Source organism: Chlamydotis macqueenii, chromosome 10 (assembly GCF_036417535.1).
Source record: "Chlamydotis macqueenii isolate bChlMac1 chromosome 10, bChlMac1.mat, whole genome shotgun sequence".
Taxonomy (NCBI): Eukaryota; Metazoa; Chordata; class Aves; order Otidiformes; family Otididae; genus Chlamydotis; species Chlamydotis macqueenii.
The window spans coordinates 3797519-3812539 of record NC_141565.1 but is presented as its reverse complement, the minus strand read 5'-3'; the positions used below and the strand labels follow the sequence as shown (position 1 = coordinate 3812539).

Sequence of the window (15021 nt, the reverse complement as noted above, 5' to 3'; positions counted from 1 at the left end):
AATCAGACTAGGAAAATCAAGACTCGGAAATTCAGCCTGATTTGATTTTTATCTTCTCTGTAATTCATGACAGTTTTTTGGAATTAAATACACCAAAACCTTTTGGCTAGTCACAATTTCTGTGTGTATACATATGCGTATATTTAAGGCTAGCTACAGGAATGGAGCAGTACTCTAACTTCTTGTATCCTAAGAACAACTTAGAAAGTTATCTTCTGAGAAATGCCTGCTTACAGCTTCTTTACGTTGGTACCTTTAGGTCCTTCCCTTCAGGTCTCGCAAAACCCATTTTTTTTCCACAGCGATTCTGAATTGTACTGATCACATATGGGACTGGATCTCCAAAATCCGGACCTGTACTGCAGGTTGTGGCTTGTGAATCCTGCCAGATGAGAGAGGGCTACAGGGCTTTAGGAGGGTTAAACTTGGTTAAAATGTAAAGCAAAGAAAGTTTTACTTCTTCTCTCCTACATGTAGTTTTTCAGAATAATTTGTTTCATAAACATTTCATGATGTGGATGCAAGTCTGTTGCCAAAGCTTCTTGCTTTTTTCGTACCGTCTTGATGCAATAAAAGCAAAAGACTATACCTTTCTTAACAACCACTTTAACAGTGATACTTTTTTTTTCACATTAAATAAGATGCCATTATTATGAACAGTTTAGTGTACCTGAGATGGAACACTTATACTCCGTTATGAGCAATTTAGCTGCTTGCTGTATCTTCAGAAGAGGAACCTGGGATCTGAAACTCCTATCTGTATTAAAGTCAGGATCATTGAATTTTCAGAGGTGATTTTCAAGGCGTTAGTTGTTTGGGGAAAAAAAAAAAAAACAAGAACAAAACAAAAAACCCCAAACCCCCTAAACCACGAAACTCCACCTTTTTTGATATCTGACATGTTTGTTCTTTGAAGTCTCCAGTTATTCTGACACGAATTGCATTAAATCAGGGCAGTGGTCTCTTAACATCGTTTGCTGCTTTCTGAGATTGAAGAAGGTGACCTTGTACAAGCTCTTTGTTGGCTTTTCAAGTACATCTGCTACTTTAGAAGGTACTGACTGACCTACACGTCTGCAGTCTAATGTTAAAAAAAAAAAAAACTACTGTATGCGAATAACTGACTAAATTTCTTGAGCGTCTCTTACAGGTTGTTTGCATTGGTTCAATGACAGAATTGGAAGAGCTGTCTGGAGTGAAAGTCACTGATCTGCATAGAGAAAGGTTGGTCACAGACTGTTAAGTAGTTGTTAAAAGTAGTTGAATAGACATAGGAAATGTTGATTTTCTTTGTCCAAACCCTGGGAAACAGATTTAGGGAAAATATAAAAGTAGTAAGAGGATTTTAGACTGGTGATAACATGTATACATTTTCCTTTCTCCTCTCTTGGACACTGTTAATACAAAAAGAACTCTAAAATAGCTTTAAATTATAAAAATTGTCAAAGGAAATGCTGCTGCCTTGAAGAGTCATTAAAATTAAAAGCAAAACTCCTGTGCAAGCATAACGTTAACTATTTGTACTTGATTCTTGGTTTTGTGTAGAATTTGTCGATCTTTTTCTTTCCCATAGTATTGATCACCTAACTATCCCTTCACGCTGTGGCAAGGGCTTGCTGCGCCGGGTCCCTGAAGTTTTTGATTGCTGGTTTGAGAGTGGAAGCATGCCTTACGCACAAGTCCATTATCCGTTTGAAAACAAAAAAGAACTTGAAGATGCTTTCCCTGCGGACTTCATCGCTGAAGGCATTGACCAAACCAGAGGATGGTAATTTTCTGCCACTTTATTAGATGATATTATTACCCTGTGTCTAACACTTATCGCATCTGGATGATCCTTTAATGTCATATAGATAAGCATATGTTTTCTTTTTCTTTCTTTAAGTAAAACGCAAGGCATTCTAAAGCTTTGTGACAGAAATGTTGCAGAAAGACAACATGCTAGCAAGCAATCTTCCCAGCTCTTGTGGGAGATATCGTTAGGTAATAGGGCGGATCTTTGGCCAGATCGGGAAGAATCTCAGCAGCTGAATTTTCATAGAACTTGAGTTACCTGCTAGAAACAGAACAGCCGTTGAGTCAGCTGAAATGGAAGTCAATGTTTTGAGGATTTCAAGCCAATATATAGGCTAGTAATTTCTGCCCCCTTGATTAAATTTGAATTTTGTGTTTATATGAGCAGGGGAAAAACAAATATAAGCCAAAGCTTATGTTGTTAAGATCTCATCATGTACAAAAATCAAATTTTTAACTGTAAACTTCATCTGCTTATTTGATTCCTCTCTGGATAAATGCTTTTCAATCATTGATGAAAATTTTTCTCTAATCTCAAATTTTCTGAGTAATGTTCTCAAACGTACATACATGCATACATATAGTTTTAGTTTTCACATTTTCAAGTGTTTATTTTTGAAGTTGGAGGTTGGCTGTGAAAACTGATAGATTTTTTTTTTTTTAAGATGAATTTTTGTTTTCTAGATTAGTATATTTGACTATGTATAAGTAGAACTCTTCCATCCAGTAACTTGAGTTATTAGTGTTAAATAAACTAAATTCTCTGGAGTGTAGTTTGCCCACTCCTCTCCTGCCCCAACAAAGCAACCAGCTAAGCCAAACAAAGCAGTAAGAGGTGGGCTCGTGTGTGTGTTTGGGAAGTTGAGGGCGAAGTTTATACATACTGTCAAAGCCAGGAGGCTTGAGGGAGGAAACATTTGAGGCATGATGCTAAATAAATGTAAGTTTCATGAAAGGGGTTTTCACTTTGCAGCTCCTTACTTGTGATGCAAAAAATTGTCTAGGTCCTCAAAACAGAAGTTGCATTTTCAAGTTTGGCAGTTAGGGAGGGACTACTTAAGTCTCACTTAGTGAAATGTGGCCTCCTTGTGGCATATTAAATACTTTTTCAGAATACAGCTGCACCGTACCTAGTTAACGCTATGTGTGATGTCTGTAGTGGGTTCTCAAAGCAGTACTTCACATAGGTCAGAATTGGAGTAACCCGATGAACTTAATTGAAACTGACTTTTTACATGTATGGTGGTGTGTTTTTTGGGTGTGTGTGTGTCCCCGTAGTCTTTGTTAGGCTATCTGTGTTGATCTTTAATTTTGCACTCTCCACAGTTGTGTATCACAGCTTATTAGCTGTGGTGCCTTTCAGTGTTAGTATACAACCAAGTACTGTTGAGCAGCAGGAAGCCCAGCAGTGGAGGGATGTACTGCTGTCGTTTGCAGATCACTGTTTTGTGCTTGCAGCTCTTCCAGCAGTGTTGGATCCAGTACAGACCGCGAACCCTACGCTGCTCCATTGACTTTTTCTTTACTGTTGCATGTAGCATGTGGATACAGCACCGTTGATTTGACAAATGCTAATTTAGGAAATATTAAATATAAAATGGAATGTTATATACTATGTTCTATTTTATATAATACCTGTTTCATCTTGAAGAAAAATGAGAGGTTTTGTTTATCTGGGAGAAAATCTGCTTACTTTGCAGCAGCTGTGCTTTGAGGACTGGGGAAGGCTAGTACAGTACTAGAATGAAGAAGGAACGGAGAAAAATAGCTTGAAAAGTTGCAATGCTAGTGATTCCATATATTGTCTTTCTGCAGCATTGCTCATTATGCCCATGAAAGAAGAATTGAAAACATAGTTTTCCCTCAATTTTTTAATCTTTTCTTCTATCTGAAAAAAATAGATTGTGGAGGTTTTGTATGTGGGTGGTGTGTGTTTTTTTTTTTTTTTTTTAAGAAGAGAGACAAATAAAAGGTACGATGCACACCAAAGGCATGGTCAGAAACTAATTTTCTCCCAGTTACTAAAAGGACATTGATTTGTAATTTAGATGCCAAAAAATGGGAAAAAAAAAATCATTAAATTCTGCAATTTAATCATTCTTACACTGTGCAAGGGAGCTACTGAATTGTGAAAGTTCAACAGAATTAAAAATGGTTTGGGATTTGTATGCGGATACAACACCTATTTCTGGTAGTTACAGTTCCAGTAAAAGTATAGGAGGAATGAGAAATTTAGGTTTTAGGGTTTAGGTATTTGAGATTGGGATGTCCCAGTAGATTAGTATGTGTCACACATGCTTACTGCAATGTTTAGTGCTGTCCTTTGAAGCATGTGTGGGAGACATGGCAGATGCTTCACAGCTAGATCTAAATAGCCAGCGTACAGAAAAGGACGCTTCCAGTGAAGCTCTCCGGTGCCATTAAAGAATGCATTTGTAGTTTTTACACAAGTTGGCCTTTTTATAGTATGATATTATTCTAAACTTCAGTGCAGTGCAACACCCAGGTCTGCCAACTCCCATGTTTCTGGTTTATAACTTTCTTTTCTTTTTTAAATAGTAAATATAACCTGTGAATAAGCAGTTTCTTTCCCTGTCCTTAGTACACTGAACTGAATTGTCTCGCTAATTCAGCTGAAGATTGGCCCCGGAAAAATAACAAGAGAAGTCCAAGCTGGCGCTAATGCCAGCAGTGGCTGTGGTTATCGACGTACACCCGCTGGGCTGCGGTGTGAGCCCACGCACTGGTGGCGTGTACTCTCGGCAGCGTGCAAACGGAGGCTTTCACGTTACAGTCTGGAGTAGATTGCTTTTTTGTTTTTAACATCAGCACAGGAGTTCCTTGTCGGTCATCGCCATACCCAAGTCTGTCTCATCTCTTTGTGGGTGGGAGAGCAGAACACTTGGACACAACACATTATGCTGATAGCTTTCCCACAGCGCTGTGTCTCTTACTAAGCTGGTGCTTTAATATCAGCCAGTGCTCTGCTTTGCAGAAGAGTTTTGGTTTTTTTTGTGAAAGAAAGACAAAATTAAGGTGAGAGGTGGTGGGCTTTTTGAGTACAAGGTAAAGCTGTCTCGGACTGTTCTTAAGAAGGGTTCTCATTCTAAAGCTGTTAAACTTTTAGTGACCTTTTCCTAAGCCTTGGAAAAAATGAGGATTTTTGGAAGAGAAGACACACCTACCTTTCTGCTAGTATTACAGTGCTATATCATAATAGGCCCCAGTGGACAACAAACCCGTGAGTTCTGAAGTGTGAAGAGCATATTATGTGATTTTTTTTTTTTTTTGTTTTGTTTTTATTTGAAGCATTCTGAATGAAGTGTTAAGACTGAGAATGAAGATTGGTTTTGTGTTGAGGTCAGAGACTGCAGCTGATGTGAAGTGAGGACTGGTAGGTGGTGAAAGGCTCAGGAGGTGGGTGTCTGGTGGCTTCTGTTTGACTCAGCGGAGAAGGAGGAAAAGTCAAGGGAGACAAGGGGAAAATTAATGTCACCAAGGTGATGAGCTAGGAGAGTGATCTTTTTGATGACTTTCTGTATGGATATGAGAGCTGAATTATATTTGTTAAGGCCAGAGGAAAAAAATCTTACAGTAGTAGGGTTGCGAGACTGGCAGTCCAGATGGATTAGTAGGAAACGCTCTATCTCTGATTGTATATAGGAAGATGCAACAAGATTTATTGTCATGGTCAGAATGTGATGGCCTCCAGGGTATTCACAGCTGGAGTGTTTTGGCATGAATCACAGGATGATGAATTTGCCAACTGTGGATAAAGAAAGGATAAAACAAGGAGGCGATGCTTTTTTCCCTTGAATGGAAGCATTCCAGGCCAGGTTGGCCGGGGCTCTGAGCAACCTGGTCTGGTTGGAGATGTCCCTGCTCCTGGCAGGGGGGTTGGACTGGATGGCTTTTGAAGGTCCCTTCCCACCCAAACCCTTCTGTGATTCTTTTGGGGGTGGTGGAAGAGGAGCGAAGAAGTGGACTTCTATCTTTGTAATGTTAAAGGTTTTTAACTGTTGTTTTAGCTGACAACTATATATCTGCAAGGACATAAGTAGAAGCAGACTGACATTTGATGAGTGGAGGAAGAAACGGAGATAAATCAAGGAAGTTGTCATAAACAAATGTGTCTGCGGACAAGATACTTCAAAAATAAGGTTCTTTAAAATATTCAGAGAGAATGAGATTATTTTTTTAAAAGGATAATCTGACAAGGAATGAGAAGAGTTATGTAAACTGGTGGATCACCAGATCTCAAAGATAGTCTTGTGACTGTCATCAGCTAAGGTGCCTGATTGATGAGGCTCATCGGGTTTGGCAATGCAAATAACATAAAATTTGTGAAAAGTTCTTGGATGTATTTTTTCAGTACCCGTGGTCCATCTGTACAATTTTGCTAATACAAACTGCATTGAAATCTCTTCTAGTTGGTCCTGCTTTGTTCTTTTTAATTGCAAATGCACCTACATCTGTATGAGAATTTGCTACCAGTTTGCAGAAAGTGATGGGAGTTTGTCAATGGGCTACCTTCATGCTAAGTTAGAAGTACTGTTCTGTTTGTCATGAACTGTCAGTCTTGTAGGCTTGAGGAGTTGATCTGAGTTGATCTGGGATGTTTGCGTTTAGGCATTTCCTTAAGACCACTGAAAATGAGGAAGATAGGGATTTTAAGTGCATGTTTTTGTGTGCAGGTGGAGGAGTATTGGATAAAATTCATGAAATTACAATGCAGTTTAATAAAGAGAATTTGAATTGAGGTGATTTTGAAAGTTTAAAGCCTGTCTGAGAGATAAGCATCACAGCTGTCACGTAAGCCACTTAATAAATGCAGTAGTGCACACAGCAGCCCTACAGAGCTTTGGACCCTCAGGCATCAGAATAATGCTTTTGCAGTTGTAGGCAGCTTTTAGATAAAAACTACTTTGGAATATACAGATGGACTTTTTTCTTTTTTTTTTTCTTTTTTTTTTTTTTTTCACTAAAGTGTTTCTCTAAGAAATCTTCATGCAAATGCATAGTTCTGAGGCATAACCTCCTGTGCCTTATTCTAAATCAATTAGCTTTTGTATAATCATCTGCTCTTTTAAGGTTGCTGTCGTGGTTTTGTTAGTGAGGGGGGCCTAAGGTGGCAGCTTCTGTAGGAAACTGCTAGAAGTCGCTCCCCTTTGTTCAGTGGACTCGGCCGGGCCTAGGGCGGACCCGCTGCTGGCCAAGGCCGAGCCAATTGGTAGCAGAATGTTCCGTGATAACGCCTCTGCGATAACGTATTTAAGTAGGGGAAAACAGGGAAAAAAAAGAGAGAAGATGTGAAGAAGCTGAGCGGGGGCAGAGGTGCAGAGGGGGAGGCGCAGGCCTCATGGGCCTTGCAGGCCTCACCCTCTGGCCTCTCGCCAGGCGGCCGACTGGGCCCGACTCGGTCCGGCCTGGCTGTAAGAAGTGGAGAGGAGATGAGAAGTGAATAAGGAAGAGAGAAGAAAAGAATGCCAAGGGTGCCCGAATGGATACCCGACAAGAATGTCCAAAAAGAAAAGGAATACCAGAAAATGATGCCCCCTCCCATGGGCAACCCCCACTTATATACTGAGCATGACGTTTATGGCATGGAATACTCTCTTTGGCCAGTTTGGATCAATTATTCTGTCTGTCTTTCGCCCAGCTTCCCGCATCTACACGTTAACGAGACTTAGAAAGCCAGACAGTGTCCTTGGTCTCATTAACAACAACTCGTATCATCAGAATGTTTTTATTAACATTCTTCACACACGAAATCCAAAACACACCAGCTACTAAGAAGAAAATTAACTCCATCCCTGCTGAAACCAGGACAGTTGCTAAGCAATGGTCAGTGTGATACGCGTTTTTGACCAGGAAAGCTGTGGCCCACTCTCCAGTTATTTACTTTAAAGTTACCGGCAGTGCAGATACAGAAGGCTGCAGATACCTCCTTTGGTGGGGGTTCTAACTCCTTAGTATGAAATTATCACATCATCTCGCACCTCCATTTTTCTTGGATATAACCGTATGTCAACCTATTGAACAATAGGTGTCCATGCTTGCTTCAGCACTGACTTCTGAAGTGTCCTAGGTAGCTTATAGAGTTGTTGTAAACACATCACATGGGGGAGGAAAGACCCACTACTGCCCTTTGTGGAGAACACTTCCATTCTCGTATTTTGTAGCAATGGCTAATTTAAGCAGTTGAGTTTGAGTAATCGGAAGGAGGCTCTGCTCACTATTGGTTACTTGCTCTTGTGCTCCCAGTAGGAACTGTTCTGTTTTCTGCTCGGTTCAATAGACGCACTCAGGCACTCAAAACGTGTGCCGGTATTGCCTGCCCTGTTTGTTCAGAGGTTTACAGTGAGCAAACAGGGAGGTTGTTCAGGGACACAGAATTCTCCTTTCTGTTTTAAAGGAGAAAACGCTGCAGTTCTCCTCTTCGCGACCTCCCTAATGCTTACAGTGACAATTTTTCAACCTTTTTGGGCTGGTAGATCCCAGCTGAGAAAACAGCACAATATGCTATAGAGAGGAAAAAGGTCTACTTACAATAAACTCTTCTTCTGAGTCTTTGCCACATAAGTGTTCCACATGCTTAAAATTTAACTTTGCTAGAATAAAACAATGTAATGAATAATGTCTTTTCTAATGAAGGATATGCAGACTTCAGCTGCATATTTAGAAAATTGTGTTTACGTTGTCTCTTGTTTCAGGTTCTACACTTTGCTGGTATTGTCCACTGCTCTTTTTGGAAAGCCTCCTTTCAAGAATGTAATTGTGAATGGCCTCGTTCTTGCCAGGTTGGTATGTCAGTTATTTCCTGAACAGATGTTTAGTCAAAGGGTGCTTCAGATAAGTCCCCGCTAATTGTAAATTAAATCTGAAGTGGCCTACGGAGCTGTTCAGACTTGTCAGAGCAGTACCAATGTTGCAGGAGGTAAGAGGCACCTGAGCGTGAGGTTCATGTATCCCAGCTATCTGTTGCACTTGGTTCTTTCCAGCAGGTTTAGTCCTTCCTAGAAAAGAGAGAGAAAATCAGTAACAAGTCAGAACAGGAAAGAATAGGAAATAAATCTTACTTGCTATGCAGAGTAAAGGGGATTATAACTGTAGCTTTAGATGTAATTTTAAATAAGTTGATTATGTTTATTTCCCTTTGGCAAAGGTAGATTTGAAAACAGTGGGCTGGAGGGTTTGATTCAAAACAAGTGGATCTTCTCTTTTTTTTTTCTTTTTTTTTTTTTTTTTTTTTTCTCTCCTAGGAAAGACAGATTTTTTTCTGCTTGGGTTTATAACTTGGGAGCCTCTTGAGTTTTTTTTTTCAGGTGCTCTCGAGGGTTCTGCAGTCATACTGAAATGATGTGCTAATACATGATTAAATCTATGCAACAAAGAAGATAGTAGGACTGAAAAATGAAGCTGAATTTGAAGGGCCTTTTTTCTTTATCCATTTATTATGAGAATTCTGGAAATTTATACCTACATTCTACTATTTTCTAGTGATGGCCAAAAAATGAGCAAAAGGAAGAAGAACTATCCTGATCCAATGAGTATTGTAAATAGTTATGGAGCTGATGCGCTAAGGTAGGATTTCTTTAATTAATGTACAATCTGATGTATTAGCTTTCTGTTCATAGCAGACATGTGCCAGGAGGGCTGCTTATGGGTTTTTGACAGTTAGCAGTAGGAAGGAAGTTCATTTTAGAAACTTCTAGACTCCTATGGCAGCCAAATAGCTGAAAGAGTGGATTACTCAAAAGAACTGGCAATAGTCACAGTGCCTGGACTTTCTATACCCTTGTCTTATCTCCTTCAAGGCTGGTAACAACCAAAGGTGATGTGCTGACTGGAGACCTTTTGTCAGAAAATGTGTGTCCAGTTTGTACAGAAGCTTCCGCTTGAGCTGGCACTGTCTGCTGTTGCAGCAAGTCATCTGCGTTAACATAGCGAAAATTTGAATAAAACATTTGAGAACAATACTATTAGTTTACCATTAAGTCATTGTTTTAGGGAAGGATTAGTGTATAATGCACAGAACTGTTTGTTTGCCGCTTATACAGTACATTTTCTAAAGAGAAAGCATTTCTTTTTTCTTGATGAAAGTACATGGTGTCTACTCATGGTAGTGAAACCAGAAAAGCAGAAGTGGAGCAGCCTAATGCTTCTATATAAATTGTCCTGGTCAAACAGAGATTAAACAAAGTTCACCTGTTTCATTAAAATGATACAAACGTGTAAACAGAATTATGCAGTTGCCTGGGTTTTGGCTAGATGCCCTAACTACATTTGTGAAGTGGTGCCTTGGGGTAAAGGTGCAATAAGGAGACTTCAATAACTGCGTGAGTACACTTCTTACACGTTTCTCAGAGCCCTGTAATTCTTGCTATCTACAGGGAAACCTCGCACTGTCGCACGCGTTGGTTGTGTATTACAGATCTGCATGAGAATGGTGGGGCTGAACGAAAGCTTAGTGTACCCTGGCTTTTTGTTTGAGACAGGTGGTGGTTGCTTGTTCTAGATAATCTTCTAAAAGTTCCTTATTGTTTCAAGCTTTAGCATTTAAAAGACCTCATATATTATCTTCCCATGTGTGTTTACAATGGAGAGTTGGGCAGATTTCTTAAATCTGATCCAGATTATTCTTTACAAATAATCAAGGTGTATTAGCAGAATATCAGTGAATTGGTAGCTGAAACAGTATGAGTGAAAAGGATTGGAATTACTCATATTGGAGATTTTTAAATCAGAGATGATGTTTCAGTTAAAAAAAAAAATCAGCCTTTTGTAATAAAACAAAACCAGAAATCTCAAACATCAGAAGTTACACATCCATTATTCATGGTTTTTCTATTTCTAAAAAGCTAATTAATTTTTCTTCCTCTGTACTCGTTCTTTAATGTCACATTTATTTATACATACACCCACATAGAGAGTAAAAGTATTGCAGGCTAGATTCATTTATGGAAGGAGCTCTGCAATTCAGTTGTCTCTGCTTATTCACTGAAGCGCTTGATGTATTCTGTTTATAGAAAAAGCTACAACTGAGATTTTTAAATTTTTATTTATTTTTTTTCTCCTTGGCACTGTTTCCCTGCAGATTTACTTTGGCTTTTGCAGAACATACATGTTTGTTTGTTTTTTTTTTAACTACAGTTTTGAAGTATCCTCAACGGTAGCTTGATAAATAGATCAGCAGAAAACGATACATGTAAGTTGTTTAATTGAGTATGGAAGTGAATGGAAAGGGGAAATGAAGATATAACAGCACAGGAAATTTAACAGCCCAACTTCAGGCTTACTGAAACTTGAATACTCTGTGAAATCTGTAAGAATTGTCAAAACCAGTTATATTTCAATATTCCTAAGACCTGTGTGTTGAGTTGGATAGGTGTCAAAATTGAAGTATGTCAGAAAGAGAATTTATTGGTCATAATATTTGCAAGCCTTTTGCTTTCATATATCCTGAGATAAGTATTGCTGTTAAGTGATGTGTTACATTCTCCTCTCAGTCAGATCTTAAAATGAAGAGGAAATAACATAATGCCAGAGATACTGTTTTAGAGAGATTAAAGGGGGGTCACTTGATGGCTTCTCATCATTAGAAAACTTGGTAATACTGGCTTGCTTTGAGGAAGGTTTTATTTTCTGCTCAGGGTCACACTAGATGTAACTACATTGGTAGAACTCTTTCTTTATCTGGTGCCGTATTTCTCTTTCTGTATAACAGGTGTAAGTATCTTTACATTTGAGTTGTTCAGGAAATGAGTATTCTTTTAACATTCACATGTTGTAAGGCAGTGTAGGCTGCTAGGTTAAAAAAAAAAAAACAGACAAAACTGTAGCCTTAGAGAGCTAAATTTTTCTTTAATTTCTCATCGTAAGAGCTATTTTAAGAAGACTTCTGATAGATTCTGCAGCGACTGCTGCTGAGGTGGGCGCAAAAGAGCAGTTTAGCGGATACTGCATAGTTCTGATTGGTTTGCATTGTTGCTGCCTCAGGAGAAAAACAGTGGTGGCAACTTGAAGTGGTCATTATTCTAGGTAAGTCACAAACTGGTAAAAGGCCTTGGAGTATCCTGGTGTACCCTATGCCAGACTAGCTCTTATAATCAGAGCAAAGTTGTATTTGACCTCTGAAATAAATAATGACTGATAAGTACGTAAAAATTGTAATGAGAAGTTTGGTTTAAATCATTTAAGGACTTGCTAATTCATTATCACGCTTAATGGTTCTGTACTTTTGTAATTTTTTAATTTCAGCTATCATGTTTACAAATACTTTTTTTTTTTAATAGTTCTGAAAATGCCCATTTCTATGCTGCATTACTGTCTGTTTACTCTGGCAGCTCTATATTTATGTATTCATTTTTATGCAAGAAGCCCTCTTCTGAAGAATTTATAGTCTACTATTCTTGAATGTGCTGTGTCAAAGCCCAGTAAGATTTTAAAGCCTCCTAAAGGAAGTGCCTGTAAAGATATATTAGTTTAGAGTCATGAGTTTTAAAGTTGATAAGATGTGAGAAAATGAGTTAATAAATTTCTATTGAGAAATGCTACAGGCTTTAAAATAAAAAATTGTTTGGTTTGTTTCATGTTTGGAAAATTAAATGGAGTGTAACTAAATCACGTTTGTATTCAAGTTCTTACAGGAGTAAGACATGATTTCTTTTTGAGTTAACTCAATAATACCAGTTCATCTCCATAGACAGAATATTTGTTTAGGGAAGAAGATGGGATAAAGTATGAAGATGATTTTTTTCAAACTTGCAGCTAGAAAGGAAGCTGGGAGATGTGTCTGTGTCTCTGAAATGAGGGACTGGTAGCTTGCGAGAGACAGGCTCGAGAAGGATGTTCCTGGAGAGGGTGGATTTTATGTACAGGTGAACTCCCTTGGCTGAGGCAGGCGTGAATCTGTGAGGGGCTGCTTCTGAAATAGGCAGTCAGCATGACCTGAATCCTCTGTCCTGCTCTTTTGGAGCTGTTGCTGGAGCTGAGACACATCTGCATTGGTAGGTAGGAGGTTCATCCTTTGCCTCTTCTGGGGCCGTTTTTCTTGAAAATGTGAATTTCTGCTCTTTTACTTTGATTTGTGAGTTTTGCCTTGCTCCTTAGTTCTGTGTTTGCAATGGGCTCAAAGCTTTTTAGAACTGAGGAAACTAACTAGATTGAGTGGAAAGATACTGGGTCATTGTGGAGAAATTCAAAATATCACCGAAACCATAGGTGCCATTCAAAAGATGAAAACTAATTCCATGCATCCACTGCTTGTTTTATACTGTGATAGCATCAGAGCATGCGTTATTGCTTCAATTAACTTCCAGAGTAAAAAAGAATACTTAAGTATCATAAAAAGAATCCTGTAGCACTGGTAAGTAAATTGTTGTATGTTGAATATGTTACATGCTGTTTTCCTTAGAGTTCTCAGTGTGAAACTGCTCCCCTGAGTATCTTTGTCTTGCTATGCAGCTCTCCAGGGTTTACTGTACATTTAAGTGCATTTCTATCACTATATGCATTTTTAGCTTTTAAGTATTGTGTTATTATTTTGCAGGTTATACTTGATCAACTCTCCTGTGGTAAGAGCAGAAAATCTGAGATTTAAGGAGGAAGGAGTAAGGGATATACTGAAGGATGTCTTCCTGCCTTGGTACAACGCATATCGCTTTCTTGTTCAGAATGTTCGGATCCTGCAACATAAGGTGCGCATCTCTTGAGCGTGGAAAAGCAAAATGGAAGAGGCTTTGTGCATTCTCCACTGCTAAATGAATTAGCATCGTGGAGAAATTTAGATTAGAAGGGATCTCTGGAGGTCATCTGATCTTTACCTCCTTGTTCAATGCAAGACTGACTTCAAAGTTACATGCTTTCAGTTAATTTCTGTGTTATTGGATGCTTGTACCCTGTTTTCTAAAGCTAATCATCTTGCATCTTTATCTTTCTGACCAAATGTTATTATATAGAAAGGAGAAGTGGAAGATAGGGGGCTGTCAAGACATAATAGCTATCATTTCTCAGATTAGGGTGCTCTTGATAGTAAATAAAATACAAGTATTTGAGATAAACGCTTTTGCATTCATACTCTTGGCATCAGAGAACATCTTTCACTTTGTGGGGTTAATACGTACTAAGCCATTGTCTGTTGCTGCTCACCTTGCTGGGAACACCAGTTAAAAGCCAGGTACCACATGTGCTTGAGGGAATCCTTCTGAAGTGTCTGTACTAAGCTTTGTTGGTTTTCTAGCAGTCGTCCTATCGGTGTTTGTGTGGTAGCCTGAAGGCAGTAGGTGTCACTAGTGCTGCCGTGAGTGCTGCTGTGGCTTTTCCTCTGCTGTTACCCCGTGTCTTGTAGGCAGGCATGGCTACGTCGCAGGGAGGGTGCTGTCAGGGGACGCATCCGTCTGGACTGCAAGTTTCTCTGCACTGAGAGCATTGCTTAATAGCATAGAGATTTAACACAAATAGAACTGCAAATAAGTAATGAAAAGAAAGTTATTTTCAGTAGCGGCTGCTCTGTCAATTTCTTGAGCTAACTCATTTACTGTAACTTTAATTATGAATCTGCATAAAAGTGTTGAAATTGGGAATACTTGATACTGAATACATTAGCCACAGCAAGAAGATTGCCTTCTATAACATGACAGTTGATTTTTTTTTTTAAGTTAAATTTAAATACAACTTAGGAAAAAAAAAGATTAAGAAACAGAATGGGAAGGTAAATTGTGCATTAATGCTTTAGACTTGTAGATTACATTTGAAATCTACTGAAAATGCTGGATCTGGATGAGTGACATGAGCTTCTACACTTCCAGAGTGAAAGCAAGATTACAATACTTTTCTTGTAGTAATTTTTCATTTAAATTGAAGATTTTATGTCTATATTGTATAGCTTCCTTTGAACCCCATTGTAATCTTTCAGCTGAGATGAACAATCTAAGGTTACAGTTGTTGGTGCAGACTTTTAAGGGAAAGCGGGAACTAAGCAAAGCAGTTCAGACCTTGTACAGCAGCAGCCTAATCACTTTGGAGAGCTGCCATTTGAAGCAATAAATGCAGCTGACTTCAGTAAACAGTACAGTAAATAGCTGACTTAAATAGATGGTTTTATCTTTTTAACAACCCCTTTTGGGAAGACAGTCTGGAAGTTCAGATCCTAATATTTACCAAATCTTTTCTTAGGATCCCTAGACAGCGTTCATCAGACAAACCTAAACATTGCCCCGCCAGTAT

At 38.8% G+C, this 15021-nt stretch overlaps 1 protein-coding gene across 1 annotated transcript in view; it reads left to right on the top strand.

The window, feature by feature from the left end:
- IARS1 (isoleucyl-tRNA synthetase 1) overlaps window positions 1-15021 on the top strand; it is a 110778-nt gene that overhangs the window by 57701 nt on the left and 38056 nt on the right. The window contains exons 15-19 of the mRNA XM_086755766.1: window positions 1151-1224; window positions 1574-1768; window positions 8508-8594; window positions 9295-9378; window positions 13346-13493. Of these exons, the coding sequence (XP_086611892.1) occupies window positions 1151-1224; window positions 1574-1768; window positions 8508-8594; window positions 9295-9378; window positions 13346-13493 (588 nt within the window). The remainder of the gene's footprint in view (window positions 1-1150; window positions 1225-1573; window positions 1769-8507; window positions 8595-9294; window positions 9379-13345; window positions 13494-15021) is intronic.